The following is an 18587-nucleotide window of genomic DNA, read 5'->3' on the forward strand; positions in this document are numbered from 1 at the left end:
TCCCTGGTGTTCAGTTTGCGAGTTTCACTGCTCCCTGCTCTTGTGATTGTTTACTGTTCTGTAGGTATACTACAATAAAAGCTTATAAAAACGTAGTGACATTTTCCTCCTTCCACAGTCAGACTGGGGGCGCCTCAGGGTCTCAGGTAGTCTTCCCCACGTCTGAGCACAGGGCAGGGGCAGGAAAGGGGCCTCCCCAGGTTTGAGGATGAGGTTCCACCCAGCACTGCCGGCTCTCACTTTTCTGCGACGTTTCTCTGCCCCCTGGTGGTGGGAGGGGACCTGCGAAGAGATACACCCCCAAGTGGGACCCCCCGCAGGGTGCCTAGTGCGTGGCTCCTCCCCACCTCTCGCCCACTTCAGCCAAGCCGGGAAGGATCTGACCAGGGTCCGGAAGGCTCGGGCCTGGGCTGCGAGGCGAAGCCCAGATAGGAGAGGGCGGGGCTGCAGGTGGGGTTGGTTGGGAGGGGCTGCAGGTGAGGGCTGGAAAAGCTTCTATTTAAGGGCGGGGAGCGTTGACCATAAGTTTGTAATTAGGCTGCCTCATCTCGTGGGAATTGGTGCTCCTGCTAGCTGAGGGGCCAGAGCGGCCCATCTCCGGCAGCATGAGCATGGGAGGCCTCTGGCCATGGGTGCTAGCTCTGCTCTCTTTGCCGGGTAAGTGGTTTGCCTCGCCCTACTGCCCCTGTCGTTTTGGTTCTAGCCTGCGGAGTCCTGGGGGCGGCCAGAGGGCGTGGCTGGAGCCCGCAAAGGATGTGAATTGATCTGCATGGCTCAGAGAACGGGCTTCCAGGGATGTTCCTAGAAACCAGCTCCTGGGGGGCCCGGGGAGGACCTCCTGAGGACGCTGGGAGCAGAGGGCCTGCCTGGCAGGAGAGGGCAGGAGTGACACTCCAGGCGTTCATGCTCTGCTGGCCATGCCAGGCTTGCCCGGGCTGAGCCCATTTCCAGACCCCTGGGCTGACGAGGGGGGCAGGGGGCAGGGTCTGAGGCTAGCCCGCACCCAGCTGTCAGCGTTGGAGACTGAGGTCTGTCCCCATCTTCCTCCTTCTTGCTCCCTCCCCCGCCTCATACACACCCAGACTTCCCAGAGCCAGGGGCTGCCTTTTGAAGTCCAGTCTTGGTCCCGCTAAGGGAGCTCCTTCCTCAAAGTTGTTCAGGCTTCAGCAGCAGGTGGGGCTGACAGGGGAGGCCAGGAGGGCTCCCAGGACTCCCTCCTGGAGACCTGTCTTTGTGAAGGGCCTGGGTCTTGCCGTCTGACACCCCACTCCCACCCCACCCCATGTCCTGTCATCCTGTGTCACCACTGGGGGCACTCTGGCCATCGTGCATATGTACCTGTGTGTCTGGGCCAGGTTTCATCCTAGGAGTGCCCTCGGCCTCTCGCTGCTCAGGAGTCTGTGGGACCAGATTCTCAGAAGACCTCACCCCTGAGGAGACCCAGACGTCTTGGGATAAGGACATCCCTGCGATTAACCAAGGTGAGGGCACTGTGTCTTCTCTTGGGGTTTGGGGTATGAAGTTGTCCGTGTGGCGTGTGAAAACTGTGCTGAATGCTCAGAGAGCAGAAGAAGCTGGGAGGAAATGAGCCGGCTTTCTTAGTGGGTCTTGGAGAGTAATGGCTCCACGGGCAGCTTCTCTTTTTTTTTTGAATTTTATTTATTTTTTATACAGCAGGTTCTTATTCGTTATCTGTTTTATACATACTGGTGTATATATGTCAATCCCAATCTCCCAATTCATCCCACCACCACCATCACGGGCAACTTCTTAAGTCTATTTTTCTGCATCTTCTCTACTGGGTTGTTACTTTTATAAGAAGGGGGAAAACCAGAGGTTTATAAAAAAAAAATGGAGGGCCCCGTACTTTTATCAGGCCAGGTCTGGTGTTGAATAGAGTCATTAGTGGCTGTTTGGAAACAGGTCAGCCAACTGGTGCAGGATGACCTGCAGGTGTGAGGCGCTGGGGGTGGGGGGGTGGGGTGGGGGTGGGGGTCGGGGGGAGGTCCAAAGACCAGGAAGTGTGAGTCTCAGGTCTCCCTGCCTGGGGATTTCAGCTGAAGAATGAGAACGTATAGATAACCTGGGACAAAGCCGGTAGAAGTAAAGACTGGCGTTCAGAACGGGGTTGGGGGGTAAGGGGTAGGGGGAGACCTTGCCGTAGGGGATGGGAATCTGCCGGATGTGGTCTGCCCCTCCCCTTCCTCTGTGAAAAGCTTGAGCAGGGCAGTTCGCCACCTTTCGGTCACTGTGACTGGTTCTGGCCATCTCCAGACCAATCTGAGGCTTCCTCGGCATTGCTTTCCAGCTGCTGTGGAGGATTCTCTCTGCCAGGGCTGCTGGTGGCCCAACTACCTGTGAGCCTAGTGTAGTACCGGCCATAAAGCCCTTTACCGGGAGGCTTACACCCTCCCCAGCTGCTGGGAATGTTGGCTGCTAAGGCCTCGCAGCTGGAGACCCTCAGCCAGGGATGCCTGGGAAGCTATGCCCTCCCCTGCCCAGGGCGGCCCAGCCACAGCGACTCATACAGGACGTGGGTCTGGCCCCATGCCTCCAGGTGGGATAAGTCTGTGGTGCCACTTGGGGTCCAGAGCTCCGATGGGGTCCGGCTGGGGCTCTTCCCCAGCGCTCTCCAGCTCTCCCTGCTCCCACCATCAGTCACCTGCAGATGGCCCCCTGGCTCAGGCTCTGCTTCTGGGGAACCCGACCTCCAGGATGCCAGGCACTCTTCTAAGATTCCTGCTGGGGCTGATATCCTAGTAAAGAGGCTGTGGAGAGGGCTGCCAGCTGTGGCAGAGAACGGGGTTGGAGGGAGGGGGAGGGGGGAAGGGGAGGACAGGAGCCAGTACACACCCTCCTATGGTGGTGCAGGCTGGCGTTTCTGTCACTTGCCACTGTAAGGGTCCTGAGTATCACACCGATGGGTAGAGGGTGAGGTGGGACGGGAGAGCCCAGGGCGTGTTCTGAGGAGTGTGGCTTGGGCTGGAGCGGAGGATGAAGACAGCTGGAAGAAATGGCGTCTTCCTGAGAGCAGAGGGCCTCAGACGCAGGAGCTGGGACTGGATTTTTTTTTTTTTTTTTTTGGCCACGCCATGGGCTCACATGCGGGATCTTAGTTCCCTGACCAGGGAGCGAACCCGTGCCCTCTGCAGTGGAAGCGTGAAGTCCTAACCACTGGACCGCCAGGGAAGTCCCTGGACCTGGCTTGTGTGGATCTCAGGAGAAGTGCACCGTCTGAGCAGGGGAAGGGTGCGATCAGGCTGAGAAGCGTTGCACACGTTTGTAGACTGGGACCCAGGGGCTGTGTGACTTGCCTGAGGTCACTTGCCTGTGTGACGGCCTCAGAGCCCGAAGGAGGACAGACCCTGGGGTTGCTTGGCCTGGCAGCCAAGGTCTCTCCTGGGCCTGTCCTCGAGTCTGTGCTGTGGAGGGCATGGACCCACACGCTCCCCTCCCTTCCTTCCCAGGGCTCATCCCAGAGGAAACCCCAGAGAGCAGCTTCCTCCTCGAGGGGGACATCCTCCGGCCGGTGAGTGTGAACGTGCGTGCACACACGTGGGTGTAAATAACCTCACAGGTAGTGTCAGAGGCCTTTGAGTCCACCCCTTGGCATCACGGGGGGGTGACGTGTGAGGGATCCATCTTTGCTGCTCGTAGCTCTTCTTGCCAAAGTCAGAGCGAATGTTCTGTTAGGAATAAGCCAGCCTGAGGGAGGGTGACTTCTGGGGTGGTGGCAGCAGTCAGCCTGAGAGGGCTTCCTGAAGGAGGGGGTTTGGACCTTCAAGACCCAGCTTGCTACCCTACCCGGGGGAGGTGCTCAGGGAGTATCGGGACAAAGGAAGAGGTAAGCACAGGTTGGCAGAGTGGCTGGTGGGGCTATAGGGAGGTGTTTGTGGGGAACATCGGGGGTGGGAGCAATGGTCTCGGGACGACGGAACAAGAAGTAACACAGAAACCATCCTGCCCAGGGGTGGGGGCAGGCTCAGAAAGGGAGAAGCCTGGATGGGAATCGGGGCGACTTGCATTGCCATCTTTTAGGAGACACTTGCCTAAATTGGGGCGAGGGTGGGCAGAAGTCTCCTGAATAGGACAGTGGCCTGGCGTGAGCAAGGTCTGAGGCTGTCCACTGATGGCACAGCATAAGGCTGGGCCGAAGACTGAAGGCCAGCCTGGGGCAGGGCGGGAACCCCCGGGGCAGCGCAAGGCCCCTGTTCCCAGTTACCCAGTGAGTGCCGGGGGTAAAAGCAGGATCCAGTAAAACCTTTGGTACCAGTGGGGCAGGACGTGCTGGGGTGCTCTGAAGCCCAGGCTTCAGAGTTGGCAGAAGAATAAAGAAAGTTGCTAAGGCCATGGGTGTTGCCTTAGAATCAGCCCGAGGAGGACCGTGTCCCCATCTTCCCACCTGCAGGTTCAGAGGAGCTCTGTGGGCTGCTGTGCTCCAGGAAGGAGTGGGGGGGGGGCGCTGCTGGTGGAGCTGAGCCCTCTGAACTAGGCCCCCTGGGGTGCTGGGATTCCTAGCCAGCCTCTTCCTTTTTTTTTTTAATAATTTTGCTTGTGGCCTTTTTTCAAGTTTATTTATTTATTTTTAGCTGTGTTGGGTCTTTGTTTCTGTGCGAGGGCTCTCTCCAGTTGCGGCAAGCGGGGGCCACTCTTCATCGCGGTGCACGGGCCTCTCACTATCGTGGCCTCTCTTGTTGCGGAGCACAGGCTCCAGACGCGCAGGCTCAGTAGTTGTGGCTCACGGGCCTGGTTGCTCCGCGGCATGTGGGATCTTCCCAGACCAGGGCTCGAACCCGTGTCCCCTGCATTGGCAGGCAGATTCTCAACCACTGCGCTACCAGGGAAGCCCCAGCCTCTTTTGTCTTGTTTCTCTTCTTGATAGAATAAATTGTAAGTTCTATGTTATGTAGAAGAAAGGGTTGTGCTGTGCGTCGTAACTCACGGAGCTGGCCCGCTGACTTCCCAGCTTCTATCCCACTTCTAATGACCAGCCACCCTCATGTTCCCAGGGGGGTCTGCTGCTCACATCTTTCGGGCTCCCATGGCTGGAGGTGTGGCACCCTTGGGGGCAGGAAGCTTGGCTGACCTGGGTCCCTGAGCCGCCCTCTCTCCTCAGAGTCCTTTCCGGCTGTTCTCGGCGACCAACAACAAGTGGCCCAAGAACGGCGGCGTAGTGGAGGTCCCCTTCCTGCTCTCCAGCAAGTATGGTGAGTGAGCCAGCCCCTCATTCCCAATGCAGCCCAGGCTCCTCTCTGGGTTTTTGTTCCCTCTTCCCCTGTATCTCTGCGCCCCTTCTACTGCTACCACCCAAGTAGCCCTTCTACCAGAAGCGCTTCTATCCCTGCTGGCCCCTGAGCTGGGAGGTTAAAATCCTGGAGGAGCTGATGGGAAAGGTACATCTAGGGACTGTCTGATCCATTTCAAGACCAAATGGTCCAGAGGACAGTGATCTGCCCAAGGTCGCACAGCCAGGGTCTGTCTGGAACCCTGCTTTCTTCTCCCCACACCATCGCACTGCCCTTTCTAGACATTCCGTTTCGGGGGAGTGATCTGAAGCTTGGTTCCCTCCCCAAGTGCAAACTTCCAAGGGGCTGCGAGGGCTCTAGCAGCTGGGCTGGGGCGTCAGCCAGGGTGTCTCCTCTCCAGATAAGCCCAGCCGCCAAGTCATCCTGGAGGCGTTTGCTGAGTTTGAACGCTTCACATGCATCAGGTTTGTTGCCTACGAGGGCCAGAGGGACTTCATTTCCATCGTCCCCATGTCTGGGTAAGTGCTTCTGGGTATGTGTGCAAGTGTGTGTACTCGTGCATGTGCAGGATGAGAGCCACAGCTGTCTTCAGTTCAGCCTGGAATTAACAAAGCTGTTGTCAAAAACCTGTGTCTGGGCCTCTGTCCCGGGTCCAGAGTACCCCTGCCCATCTGAGTGGTTTGCCCAGTGCGAGCTGGACCTACAGATGCTCAGGGCAGGAGGTGGAGGAGACGTGGGCAAGGAGGTGCTCGATTCTCCTTTAAAGAGCCCTCAGCTCCATCTCTGGGGAGATTTTGTGGCCTGGGGAGTGAGTGCAGGTTTCATGAGACAGACCTGGCCTCCGATCTGGGTTCCACAGTGCAGGAACCAGGTGCCTCTGGAAAGCCCCCTAACTTCTGAGCCCCTTCTGCCTTCTCTCTGAAATGGGGGTGATGGCAATACTGCATTCCTAGCTTGCTAGGGGCCTAAGAGAATGTGGGTGAGAGCTTTGACTTGGGGCTCCCCACGTCCGGACATTCACGTAACGAGCTGCTTCCGTCATCCACGTTAGTATCGGCTCCCACCAACGCCTCGCAGTGCAGGCTGGAAAGGGGGTTCGCAGAGGGCCAGGCAGTAAGGGGACTTGGGGCCAGCAGGCTCGGGACTAGAGCCCAGGATGGGGACTAGCGGTTGGTGCCCACTTATCCCAGGTCTTGGGAGGAGGGGTGAGGGTCCTGGGTCTGCAGATTCTCTGGGCTGGTGCCCACCCAGCACTCTCACGGCCCTGCAGGTGCTTCTCGAGCATAGGGCGCAGTGGAGGGATGCAAGTGGTATCCCTGGGGCCCAGCTGTCTCCAGAGGGGCCCGGGCATCGTCCTGCACGAGCTCATGCACGTGCTGGGCTTCTGGCACGAGCATTCGCGAGCCGACCGGGACCGCTACATCCGTGTCAACTGGAATGAGATCCTCCCAGGTGAGCCGGGTTGTGAAAGGCCAGGCTAGGCCAGGGGGTGGGGGTGGGGGGGTGGGAGAGGTAGTCCTGCTGGGAGAAGGTGGCAGGAGGCATGGTCCAGGCCTGAGGAGTTGCCCGGCTATTTGGGAGTGGTCGTCCATCTTCCCCACTCCCTGCCTGTCTCCCATGGGGAAGGTGGGGTTCCTGCTTGCCTCCGAGACCTGGAGAATAGTCCAGATGCTGCAGCTCTGGGCCCTGAGCCTTCACTGCATCCACAGTTACCCTGAGCTAGGGCAGTGATTTGCTCTGTGCCTCGTTTCTCTTCATGGACACTGGCAGTTACCTGGGGATGGAGTTGATGGTCTTAGGAATCTTGCTCACTCATACTCAACCAGCTGCCCCTCATGCTCTGGACACTGCTGTGTGGAGTCGGGGCAGAGACCGTGTTCCAGCTGGGGCGCTGAGCTGAGACAGAAGTCCTGGCGGTAGTGGGCCAAGTGTCAGACGCAAGAGGCGCAGGGCAGCCCTGTGGGGCTCGGTGTGTGTGAGACGGGTGCTGATGGGCACCTGGGACAGAAAGTACAGGGAGGCCAGGCTGTAAAAGGTGGCAGTGGGAAAGCTGAGGCTGGTCTGGGGAGTGGGCCACTGCACTGAATGCCAGAGAGCAGCAGCTGGGTGCGGGGTACGGTGCCGGGGATCTGACTCCAGCAATGCGGGGACCCTGACCTTTGGCAGAGGGGGACAGCCTGCTGCAGGAGGTGAGGGGAGTCCAGACAATCGCTTCGTGAGGGAGGGGAGCAGAGGAGGTAAGTGATGACTTGGGTCTGGGGGTATGGAAACAGAAGAAGGTTTGGAAGGCTTCCTGTAAGCGGAGGCTTCTGGGGTGAGCGCCTTTGCTGCTGCTGTGGGGTTAGCCAGGTGAAATGGTCAGGGGTGGAGCCCGAGATGCATGCATGGACGCCCCCTCCACCCCAAGAAGGGGATGGGAAGATGGGTGGCACCTCTCAGGGGGACGGAGGTTGGAGCTTGAGATCAGAGATTAGTCTAGGGAAGTGGGGAGGAGACAGTGACACCATAGCCTGAAAATAGACTCTAATCCTTTTAAGTGCTCATGGAGGGACTTCCCTAGTGGTCCAGTGGTTAGGACCCTGCGCTTCCACTCCAGGGGCACGGGTTCAATCCCTGGTCATGGTGCGACCAAAAAAAAAAAAGCTTAAGTGTTCATGGAATTCTTGTAAAAACTTATGATAGCCATAAGAACTTCAAATTTGAAAAAGTAGAGTTAATACAAACATTTTGATCATGATGTAAAAAGTAGAAACTAATAATAAATCAAAATGAAAAAGGTTATCCAACTAGAAATTAAAATTTAAAAACCAACAAACCTTTCTTTTAGCTATGAAGTAAAAGAAATTGCAGGAATTCTTAAAACATGAAAACACATTAGAACCAATGGTTCCTAGCTAAAGCAATGCACAGGGAAAACGTGTAGACAAATACTTACATCAATAAACATAGAGAACAGATTAGGCATTTCAATCCAAGTTAAGAAAAAAATGAAAGCAGGAGGGAATTACTGAAGGTAAAAGCAGAAATTAATGAGTTAGACAACAAACAGCACTAATAAACTGAAAAGCTGTTTTGCTTTTGTTTCTTAACAATAAAACAAGTTAAACACCAGCTACCCTAATGGAAAAAATTGCTTAAGAATGGACAAAAATGAGAATACATTTGTACTTAGTTAATATGTACAGAACAAACTGCTAAAATATGCAAACTAATAACAGTAATTAACTGGAGGTGGGGAGGCGGAGACTCAGCAGGGGGATGGAGTGGGAGATTTATTATGAATCTTAACGTTTTCTGATTTTTGAACCAAATGAATCTATTGCCTATCCAAAATTATGTTTAATAACTTAAACGTTTTTAAAAGGGAGAACTAAGCCCTCTACTGGGCAGGTGTTTTCAGGCAGGTGATGGGATGTAAAGGGGTTGGAATTCCATTTTAGTGGTAAGGAGGCTGCTGGTGACCATGGGTGGGTGTGGAGGTGGCTGGCTGGGCCTGGGGGGTTTGGAGGGTGCAGCTCTTCTTTTAGAAGCTCACTGTGAGGGGCAGGAGTTGAGGGAGGGAACCTAGCCCCTCCCAGGCCTGGAGGAGCCAAGTGACAGGGAGAAGCAGGTGCTCTGGCCGATGGCGAAGGGCTGGACTCCACACCTGGGGGTGGGGGTAGGGTGCGGGTGCTGTTGGCCCGAGGCAGGGAGAGCAGGTGGCTTTGCTTCTGGGAACGGGATATCCCCACCGCAAGTGATGGGCTCAAGGGCCTCTAAGGCTGGGGTGGGGAGTAGGCACTTTATGTCGCCGGTAGGGGGCGTCCAAGACACTCTGAGCAGCGTGTGACTTCGTGGAAGCTGCAGGTCGTATAAAGATAGTCTCATACAAGGTGAGCTTGAGAGGAGGAGAAAGAGGTGGAGAGAAGTCTTAGGAGGCGATGGCGGGCCAGCCACCAAGTCCCTGTGCTTGCACATCAGCTGGTGCAGGTCTGGAACCCTCCCAGGGCACAGAGGAGACAGGGATCAGGGATCAATGGCGGGGGTGGGGAGATGCACATCTGGCTGTAGTTTTGGACCCCTAGGCTCAGGTAGGTTGTACATTTCCAGAAAGCCCCTATCACCTACCCTTCCTCCCCTGGCCCTCTTCCCACATCGCCAAGTATTTTTTCAGGCTTTGAAATGAACTTCATCAAATCTCGGAGCAGCAACATGCTGGTGCCCTATGACTACTCGTCAGTGATGCACTATGGGAGGTGAGGACCCCCTTTCCTTGCTTCCTTCCCTCTGCGCTGCCATGCCAGCTCCTGCCATGGTCTGGACTCAGGCCCCTGCCTGCTTGGGTTTCAGGCTCGCCTTCAGCCGGCGCGGGATGCCCACCATCACGCCACTCTGGGCCTCCAGCGTCCAAATTGGCCAGCGATGGAACCTGAGCACCTCTGACATCGCACGGGTCCTCAGGTTTTATGACTGCAGCCCGCTTGGCCATGACCCCCGTGCAAAAGGTGAGTGACAGGGGACAGAGTGATTTGGGGAGCCAAAGGAGGCTCCTGTGTTGAGGTGGTGTCAGCGAGGGTCGAGTGCTAGGAGGTGAGGCTGTAGAGGTGAGCAGGGGCAGATCACCAGGGCCTCACCACAGGAGATGCAGAAAAAGCACGTGAAAAAATTAACCCTCACTGACGATTATAAAACTGTTAGATACAGGAATAGAGGTCACTTTCTTAACTTTAACGTACCTACCAAAAACTCAGAGCAAAACTCATTTTTAATGTCAAAACATTAAAATTGGGACCAAGACAAGTTTTTCCACTATTGTCCCATCTATTCAACAATGTAGTGTAGCCATTGTGGTACGACAAAATTAAAAGTCTGAGGCTCGGGAAGGAAGCAAAAATTGCCACTATTCATAGATGACTACATTGAAAGTAGCAATCTATAAACAAATTACTAGAACTAATAAGAATTTTAAAAAGTAAATATAATCAATATATAGAAATCAGTTTTATTTCTGTATGTCAATAGTTAGAAAACATAATTCTTAAAGATACTGTTATAATAGTGAAGATAAAGTCCTAAGGAGTAAATCTGACAGAAGCTATATAAAACTTTTATGGAAAAAAACCTTATTACAATCATTAAAGAATACTTAAGTAAATACAGAGATGTATCATATTAAAAGGAAGACAATATAAAAATGTAATTCTCTACTGATCTACAGACTCAATAAATTCCCGCTGAAAATCCCAATAAGTTTGGAGATCTTGACAAGTGAGTCTAAAATCTGTATTAAAAACGCAAAAGGCCAATAATAGCCCAGACACTCCTGAAGAGAAAAAAGTGGAGGGACTGCCCTAGCAGACATGAAGTTATGTAGATTATAAAATGTCTTTATATATATAAATATATAGCATATAAATGTATAAACGCATATATTCATATATGTACACAGAATGTATATAAAATACCTTTATATAAACGTGTAGCATTGGTACAAGCGTAGATAATTGCCCACTGAAACAGAATGGAGAGTTCAGAAATGAATCCTCCTCAGAAGTGGACACTTGATAAAGGGGCATTGATCACTAGGGAAAGAATAGGGTAGCCATTAAATAGCTCTAAAGACAACTAGTTATCCATTTAATTTTTTTATTATTTTTAAAAACTTTATTTATTTATTTTTGGCCGTGTTGGGTCTTTGTTGCTGTGCGTGGGCTTTCTCTAGTTGCGGCGAGCAGGGGCTACTCTTTGTTGCCATGCGCCGGCTTCTCATTGCAGTGGCTTCTCTTGTTGCAGAGCACGGGCTCTAGGTGCGTGGGCTTCAGTAGTTGTGGCACACGGGCTTCAGTAGTTGTGGCTCGTGGGCTCTAGAATGCAGGCTCAGTAGTTGTGGTGCACAGGCTCAGTAGTTGTGGCTCGCGGGCTCTAGAGCGCAGGCTCAGTAGTTGTGGTGCACGGGCTTAGTTGCTCCACCACATGTGGGATCTTCCCGGACCAGGGCTCGAACCTGTGTCCCCTGAATTGGCAGGCGGATTCTTAACCACTGTGCCACCAGGGAAGTCCCTAGTTATTCATTTAAAAAAATGAATTCCTAATTCATCATGCACAGAAATTCTAGTTGTATACAAGACTTCCATGTAAACCAAAAAGAACTCTGTAACTTTTTAGAAGAAAATATAGTAAAATGTCTTCATGACCTTGGAATAGGTAAGGATTTTTTCATATAAGACAGGCAACATGAGACAAAGCTGGAAAAATTAAAAAATCCAACTACATTGATCATAATAAATACTATTTATTAAAAGACATAAAAGTGAAAATACAAGTTACAGATCAGAAGAGAATTTTTGTAACTAATTGTACTCAAAGTATATAAAAAAAAAAACTTTTAGAACTTAGTAAGAAAAAAACCCACAAAGTAGAAAAATGGGCAAGAGACTTAACAAGCAATTCACAGAAGAAACCAAATTGGGAAACACAAGATATTCAACATCATTAATAATTGGGGAAATGCAAATAAAGACCACAGTACCTTTTTATACCCCCTAAATTGGTAGAAATTTAAAAGTCAGATACTACCAAATACTAATAAGAATATGAAGCAATGATAACATTCATACTCTGCTATAAGAGTGTAAATCGCTGCAACCACTTTGGAATACAATCTGATATCTTATGAAGTTGAAGTGTATATACCCCATGAACCTACTCCTAGGTCTTGTTGCATGTGTGTACCCCCAACTCCAGCCATAGGCAATCACTAATCTACATCCTGTTTCTATAGTTTTGCCTACTCTGGACATTTCATATAAATGGAATCATACAGTATGTGATCTTTTGTGACTGGCTTCCTCACTTAGCATCATGTTTTCAAGGTTCATCCATGTTGTCGTGTGTATCAGTACAGTTGACCCTTGGTCACCGTGGATTAGGGGTGCTGACCCTCGTGCAGTCAGATCTGCCTATAACTTTACAGTCAGTCCTCCGCATCCTTGGATACACCAACCATGTATCGTGTAGTACTGCAGAATATTTTACTGGAAAAAAAAAATCCATGTATAAGTGGACCCATGCAGTTCAAACCTGTGTTGTTCAAGGGTCAGCTATACTTCATTCATTTTTGTTGTTGAATGATATACCACATTTTGTTTATCCATTTATCAAAGGATATTTGGGTTATTTCTACTTTTAGGCTATTATGAATAATGGTACTGTGAACATTCATGTATAAGATTTTATGTGGACATATATTTTCTTTTCCTTTGGATATATACTTAGGAGTGGAATATCTGGGTCCTTTGGTGACTCCATATTTAACTGCTAAATTGTTTTCCAAATTGGCTGCACTATTTTTCATTTCTACCAGCAACGTATGAAGGTTCCACTTTCGGCAAGCCCATGTCAACACTTATTCTTCTGATTACAACCACCGCAAGTGAGTGTGAAGTGGTATCTCATTGTAGTTTTTTTTTTTTTTAAAAATTTTATTTATTTATTTGGCTGTGCTAGGTGTTCGTTGCAGCACGGGGGATCTTCGCTGCTGTGTGTGGGCTCTTTTTATTTGTGGTGTGTGGGCTCTTAGTTGTAGCATGCGGGATCTAGTTCCCTGACCAGGGATCGAATCTGGGCCCCCTGCATTGGGAGCGCAGAGTCTTAACCACTGGACCACCAAGGAAGTCCCTCATTGTAGTTTTTTTTTTTTTTTTTTAATTTATTTATTTATTTATGGCTGTGTTGGGTCTTCATTTCTGTGCGAGGGCTTTCTTCTAGTTGTGGCAAGCGGGGGCCACTCTTCATCGCGGTGCACGGGCCTCTCACTATCGCGGCCTCTCTTGTTACGGAGCACGGGCTCCAGACGCGCAGGCTCAGTAATTGTGGCTCACGGGCCTAGTTGCTCCGCGGCATGTGGGATCCTCCCAGACCAGGGCTCGAACCCGTGTCCCCTGCATTGGCAGGCAGACTCTCAACCACTGCGCCACCAGGGAAGCCCCCTCATTGTAGTTTTGATTTGCATTTCCCTAATGACTTTGAACATCTCTTTACGTGCTTATCAGTCATCTGTATATTTTTGGAAAAATGTCTGTTCAACTCTTTTGCCCGTTTTTCAGTTGGGTTGTCTTTTACTGGTGAGTTGTAGGAGTTCTTTATATATTCCAGATACATGTTCCTTATCAGATATATCATTTGGAAATATTTCCTCACATGTTATAGTTTAACTTTCTAGATGGTGTCCTTTGAATATAGACATTTAAAATTTTGATGTGAAGTCCAACTTATCTATTCTTTTATCACTGTATTTTTGGTGTCATATCTAAGAAGGACTTGCCTAACTTGAGGTCATGTAGATTTAGTCCTATGTATTTTGCATGTGACTATCTAGCTCCAGCATCATTTCGTAGACTATTCTTTCCTATGTATAATGTCAAACATTACATACCTTTTTAAAAATTAAAGGAGACGTGGCAAGAGCTTTGTGGGTAACTATTTGAGGCTTGACTAACATGAGGAACAGAATTGAGAGGTGGCTAGAAGGGGTCATGGGTCAATGGAAAGTTTATCAAGATGGTGGACACACAGCAAGTTTGGATACTGAAATAATGACCCAGTGGAGAAGAGGGAATGGATTCGGGGGGTGTGGGCAGAAAAATATCTAGAACATTCAGGGAGGAGTTGCTCTTGTTGGGAGCTGGGGAGCTTCCTTGGACCTAATGGGAAGGAAGAAGATGGGAACAGATCCGAGTTCACATGCAGATCTTTTTTTTTTTTTTTTTTTTAAATTTATTTTATTTATTTATTTTTGGCTGCGTTGGGTCTTCGTTGCTGTGTGTGGGCCTTCTCTAGTTGCAGCGAGCGGGGGCTACTCTTTGTTGTTTCGGTGGCTTCTCTTGTTGCAGAGCGCGGGCAGTAGGCACGCGGGATCCAGTAGTTGTGGCATGCAGGCTCAGTAGTTATGGCTCGTGGGCCCTAGAGCACAGGCTCAGCAGTTGTGGCTCACGGGCCTAGTTGCTCCACGGCATGTGGGATCCTCCCGGGCCAGGGCTCGAACCCGCGTCCCCTGCATTGGCAGGCAGACTCTTAACCACTGCGCCACCAGGGAAGCCCCACATGCAGATCTTGATGTGCAGATGAGGGCCTCCATCCCAGGCTTTGACGGCATAAAGATTGAGGTGAGGTCTCCAGCCGAGAGGCTGGGGAGAAGAGGATGGATGTGAAGGAAAAGGTGTGGAGCTGCTGACTGGAGAGCAGGAGAGGAAACCCGTGAGAGACACATGGCCGGGCCACGGCTGGTGCTGGGCTGCTGGCAGAGGCGTGGTGCAGGTTAGTCACCTGGTCCTCTAGGACTGGGGTGTTGTGGGCAGCTCTGACAGAGGGGGAGGCGCCTGGGGATGTCTCCAAGGGAGGGGCTGCACCGAGGGCTGTGGAAGCCATGCCAGGTGAGGAGAGGGGTTTGGAAGTGAGGAGGTTGTGGAGCAAGAAGAAGGGGTTCGGGGGCTCAGCGGGGCTGAAGGATCGTGATACTGAAGCGAGTGGGCTGGAAGTAAAGGAGGCGGCCGTCAGAGGGTGGGCAGCTGGGACCCGTGACTTTAGCGGCTGTGGTCTTGGCAGGTGCAGGCAGGGACTGGGCTGTGAAGTCGCTGGTTGAAGCATGTCAGCTCAGATTGGTCAGTGTCCTTGCACGGAAGATACAGCTCATCGGGAAGCCTTTGGTGGGTGGGCAGGGTTGACAGGGATGAGGGCAGTGCTGAAGGGGGGATGGGGCCGACTGGCCAGATCACTTGGGCCTGAAATGAAGAGTCTTACAAAGCAGCCGGTGGCAGCCAGCTATGGTCCGGGAGGGGCAGTGAAGGGCCAGCAAGACCCACCCCACTGAGCACACGGGCCTGGTGGTGCTCACGTGTGTCCTGCTGACGCCCTGGGTTTGGGCGTAGCTGCAAGTATAGGAAAAGTTCTGGAATAGGCCTCGGATATGGGTGAGAGGTGAGGTGTTGCCCTGTACAGAGCAGCCCCGGGTGGTCTGGGTGACGAGGGCTGCAATGCTAGATCTGGGGTTTGACCATCAGAGCAGCCGGGGGTGTGGGTGGGAGGTTATGGAAGATCCCAGTGGCCTGACCTTCTGCTGGTGACCTCTGGGGCCAAGCGGGGAGGGAGTGGGATGGCTCTGTGGTCCTCGTCTCTAAGGGGGAGTTGGGAGTTAGGGTCTCGAAGGCATTGGGCAGCAGCATAGCAGGAGCATGGCGGGTTGTTGCATCCCGTGAGCTGAGGTCTAGGTCACTGTGACTGAGGCTGAAGGGGGCTCTGGCTCTCGCAGCTGCCATACACTGGCCCTCTGTGATTCTGGGGTAACCTATCTTTCCTCCTCTAGGGCTCCAGACCCACAGCGATGGTAGGAGCCCCACTCCCGCCTCTAGACCATACCTGCAGCAGCTCCTGAAGGCACTGTTGGCAGAATCCAGGAGCCCTGACCCCAGTGGCTTCGGGGCTGAAGAGAGCCCACGTGTGTGGAAGGCCCCCGCCCTGAGGAGTTCTGGTGTGGAGGCCTCTGCAAGGCCCCCCCAGCCCCCAGCTTCTTCCCTAAGGTCAAGGCCTGGAGCAGTGGTTCCTGGCATTGCCCTGGAGCAGTCCTGGCAGGCCCAAGTGCCCGCTGTACCCCCAGACTCATCTCTAGAAGCAGAAGACCAGCCAGCAATCGTCTAGGCTATTCTGGGGAACCCTGCTCTGCCAGGAGCCCGTGCACCCAGAAAACGCTTCATAAGGACACCCAGAGGTCAAGCCTGTGGCTTCTGCCCCCAGGTGGGGAGGGCGTTCTATGCTCAGAGTGGCCGGGTTGTATAACCCTTGGCCCCTCTAGGCAGCACCCCTGTCTTCCAGCCCCTCTGGCTACCCTGTCTAAGGCCCAAGCCTCTCCCTCTGCCCCTTCCTTCCCTGTCATGCTCCCCCAAGAGCTCCTGGGGACAGCGGGACCCTCTAGGTCTGTCGGGGGAAGGCAGGCCTGCCGGGGGATTCCTGACTCTGCCTGCTGCCATCTCCTGCCCCAGCCCTGGGGGAGTCTGGGAATGGGAGATGACCTCTCCAGGGCTCTAGGGCAGGGATCTGGAGGGGTGGTCCTCCCTGAAGGCCCCTGGGAGCCCTTCTGTAGTTGAGGCCCAGCCCCCCCGCATGGGCTAAGGGTTCCTCTCCCTCTCCCTCGGGTTGGCCTTGGGGGAGGGGCACCCAGTGGCTGGGACCCTGGGAGCAGCCTCGCTCCCTGACGTCTGAGTGCTGGGAATGTGGCTCTGCAGTCAAGCCTCCAGCCCTGCTCTCCAGGAGGCTTTCAGAGCCCAACTTCCTCCCCTGCTGCCCAGGGAGACAAAGAGGTGGCAGCCCTCCAGGACTGCACGTGGGAAACGGCCAGAACACAAGGACCCTGAAGTCAGGACCCAAAGCTGCTGTCACCCTGCGTTGTTGTCTCTGGGAACCTGGTCTCTATCCGACATCCGCCCCGCCCCTCCGGGGGACTTGGCCCGAGGAGGCCCTGGGAGGTGGGAAGGGGCTGTCGGGTTCCCCTGCTGGTCTGCCTTCAGCCAAGCCCGCTCCTCATCGGCTCCTGGCCTCCCCGGTGAGGGCTGTTCTCGGGGCAAAGGAAGTCTCCAGAGATGCCAGTGAGCAAGCTGGGAGCCCCCCAGTGGTGCTGTCCTCGGGGCCCGCTTGGGGTAGAAGGGAAGCAGGAGCCCGTGCCCGTCCCAGTGGGACCAGGTCCCTCAGGTGTCTTGGCAAAAGGTAGAAATAAAGTTGGGAACTTGCTCCAGGAGTCTGGTGCTGACTACCTCATACCCGAGTGCCTTGAACCCTCCCGATTGCCCTGGGACCCTCAGGTGGTGAGACCCATATTCCAGAGGAGGGAAGAGACTCAGGGAAGCAAATGGTTGTGCCCAAGGGAACACGGCTGTGCAGCCGTGCAGGGCTGAGGCGTGCCCTCTGCCAACCTCTTCACTGTGTCAGGGGACCTGGAGCCCCTGTCCTCAGTCTATCTTGGGTTTCAGTCTTGAGTCAAGGATTTTCTGAGACTGAACATGGGCCTGATCTCAGGTGTCAGTGTCAGGGAAGGATCGTGGTTGGGGGTGCTCTCCCCAGTCTTGCTCCCAAACGTGGGACGCGGGGTATCAGAGTTTAGAGTTTGGGAGCAGAGGCTCTGGCCACAGCAGGGTGACCACTCCCCTGGGAGATTCCCAAGCAAAGACTTTGGGCCAACCCTAGGATAGAGACAGTACACATACCCATTTATTAGAAATAAGTGGGGCTGTATCACGACCTGTGGGTCTCTGAATAGCCAAGCCAGGCCTCTGATACCCAGCTGGGGCTTCTCGGTGGCCACGCTGGGTCAGAGGAAGTGATGTGCTTTGTGTGCTGTGAGGCCCTCCCAGCTCAGAGGCTGCCTCCATTAAGATGTGGCTTTTGATCTCGGACTCTGGGTTCTCCAGAGAGGGAGGTGGGGCTGGCTGATCCTGATGGCTCATGGGGAAGACTGCTTACTCTTTCTTTGGGGGTGATCAGGGACAAAGCTGTCCTTGTCCTCTCCTTCCCTATCACTACAGGGCCCAGGCCTGTTCCATGAGCCCCATCCTGCCTGTGATGGTCCAGCCCTGGTCCAGCCCCTGGAGCCCCAGCATGGAGGGTGCGATACGTATGGGGCCCTGGGGTGTCAACCAGAGCCCGGTGGATAGCTGCCACCTCCCAGAGTCTACAGCCTATTCTCCAATCCCCAACCACACAGCTATGTGGGCTCGCTCGTCAATTTATTCACTCATGCAACACACATCTATTGAATTTAGGTGCCAGGCAGGCTCTGTTACAGGCACTGGGAGTAACTTGGGAAACAAGGCATGTTTTCTATTCTCAGTTTATTTGGAGACAGGGAGAGGGATGGACAGTAAACAGGCAAATAAAACATCTGAGATTGATAAGTGATGGGGGAGGGCGAGCATTTCTATAGGTTGTTGGCATTTCACCTGAGACCTGAATGGCAGGAGGCTGCTACCCTGGGAACATCCAGGGAAAGAGCAGCCAGTGCAGAGGCCCTGAGGCAGGAAGAAGCAAGGTGTGTCAGGCCAGTGCGAATGGGATGTGTGTGCATGGACAGGGGCAGACAGGAAGGGCCTGGTCAGCCAGAAAGGGAAGGTTTTCTTTCACGAGCAACAGGGAGCAGCTGCCGGAAGGTTCTAAGGAAGGGTGTGACAAGATCTGATTTAAAATTTAAAAAGTCATGCCGGATACTCCCTGGAAAACGAATTGGAATGGGGAAGAACAGCTGGTAGCCACTGCAGTTGTGCAAGTGAAAGTGATGGGGGTCATGGAAAGGGGCAGAAGTGGGTGCTTTGGGAGTATGTT

At 53.1% G+C, this 18587-nt stretch overlaps 1 protein-coding gene across 1 annotated transcript; it reads left to right on the plus strand.

The window, feature by feature from the left end:
• The first annotated feature begins 611 nt into the window (after positions 1-611).
• On the plus strand, positions 612-15917 carry ASTL (astacin like metalloendopeptidase). The gene is made up of 9 exons (XM_059943481.1): positions 612-657; positions 1356-1481; positions 3468-3529; positions 5117-5207; positions 5647-5764; positions 6517-6698; positions 9400-9481; positions 9576-9730; positions 15586-15917. The coding sequence occupies exons 1-9, from the start codon at positions 612-614 to the stop codon at positions 15915-15917; spliced, it is 1194 nt and encodes a 397-aa protein (XP_059799464.1).
• The last annotated feature ends 2670 nt before the right edge of the window (positions 15918-18587 follow it).

The sequence above is a fragment of the Balaenoptera ricei genome, chromosome 13 (assembly GCF_028023285.1).
Source record: "Balaenoptera ricei isolate mBalRic1 chromosome 13, mBalRic1.hap2, whole genome shotgun sequence".
Taxonomy (NCBI): Eukaryota; Metazoa; Chordata; class Mammalia; order Artiodactyla; family Balaenopteridae; genus Balaenoptera; species Balaenoptera ricei.

Coding starts and splice junctions, on each gene's coding strand:
- ASTL (XM_059943481.1), top strand. CDS start 612: ATGGGAGGCCTCTGGCCATGGGTGCTAGCTCTGCTCTCTTTGCCGG. Junction 6,699..9,399: donor CTGGAATGAGATCCTCCCAG/GTGAGCCGGGTT, acceptor GTATTTTTTCAG/GCTTTGAAATGAACTTCATC. Junction 9,482..9,575: donor TCAGTGATGCACTATGGGAG/GTGAGGACCCCC, acceptor CTTGGGTTTCAG/GCTCGCCTTCAGCCGGCGCG.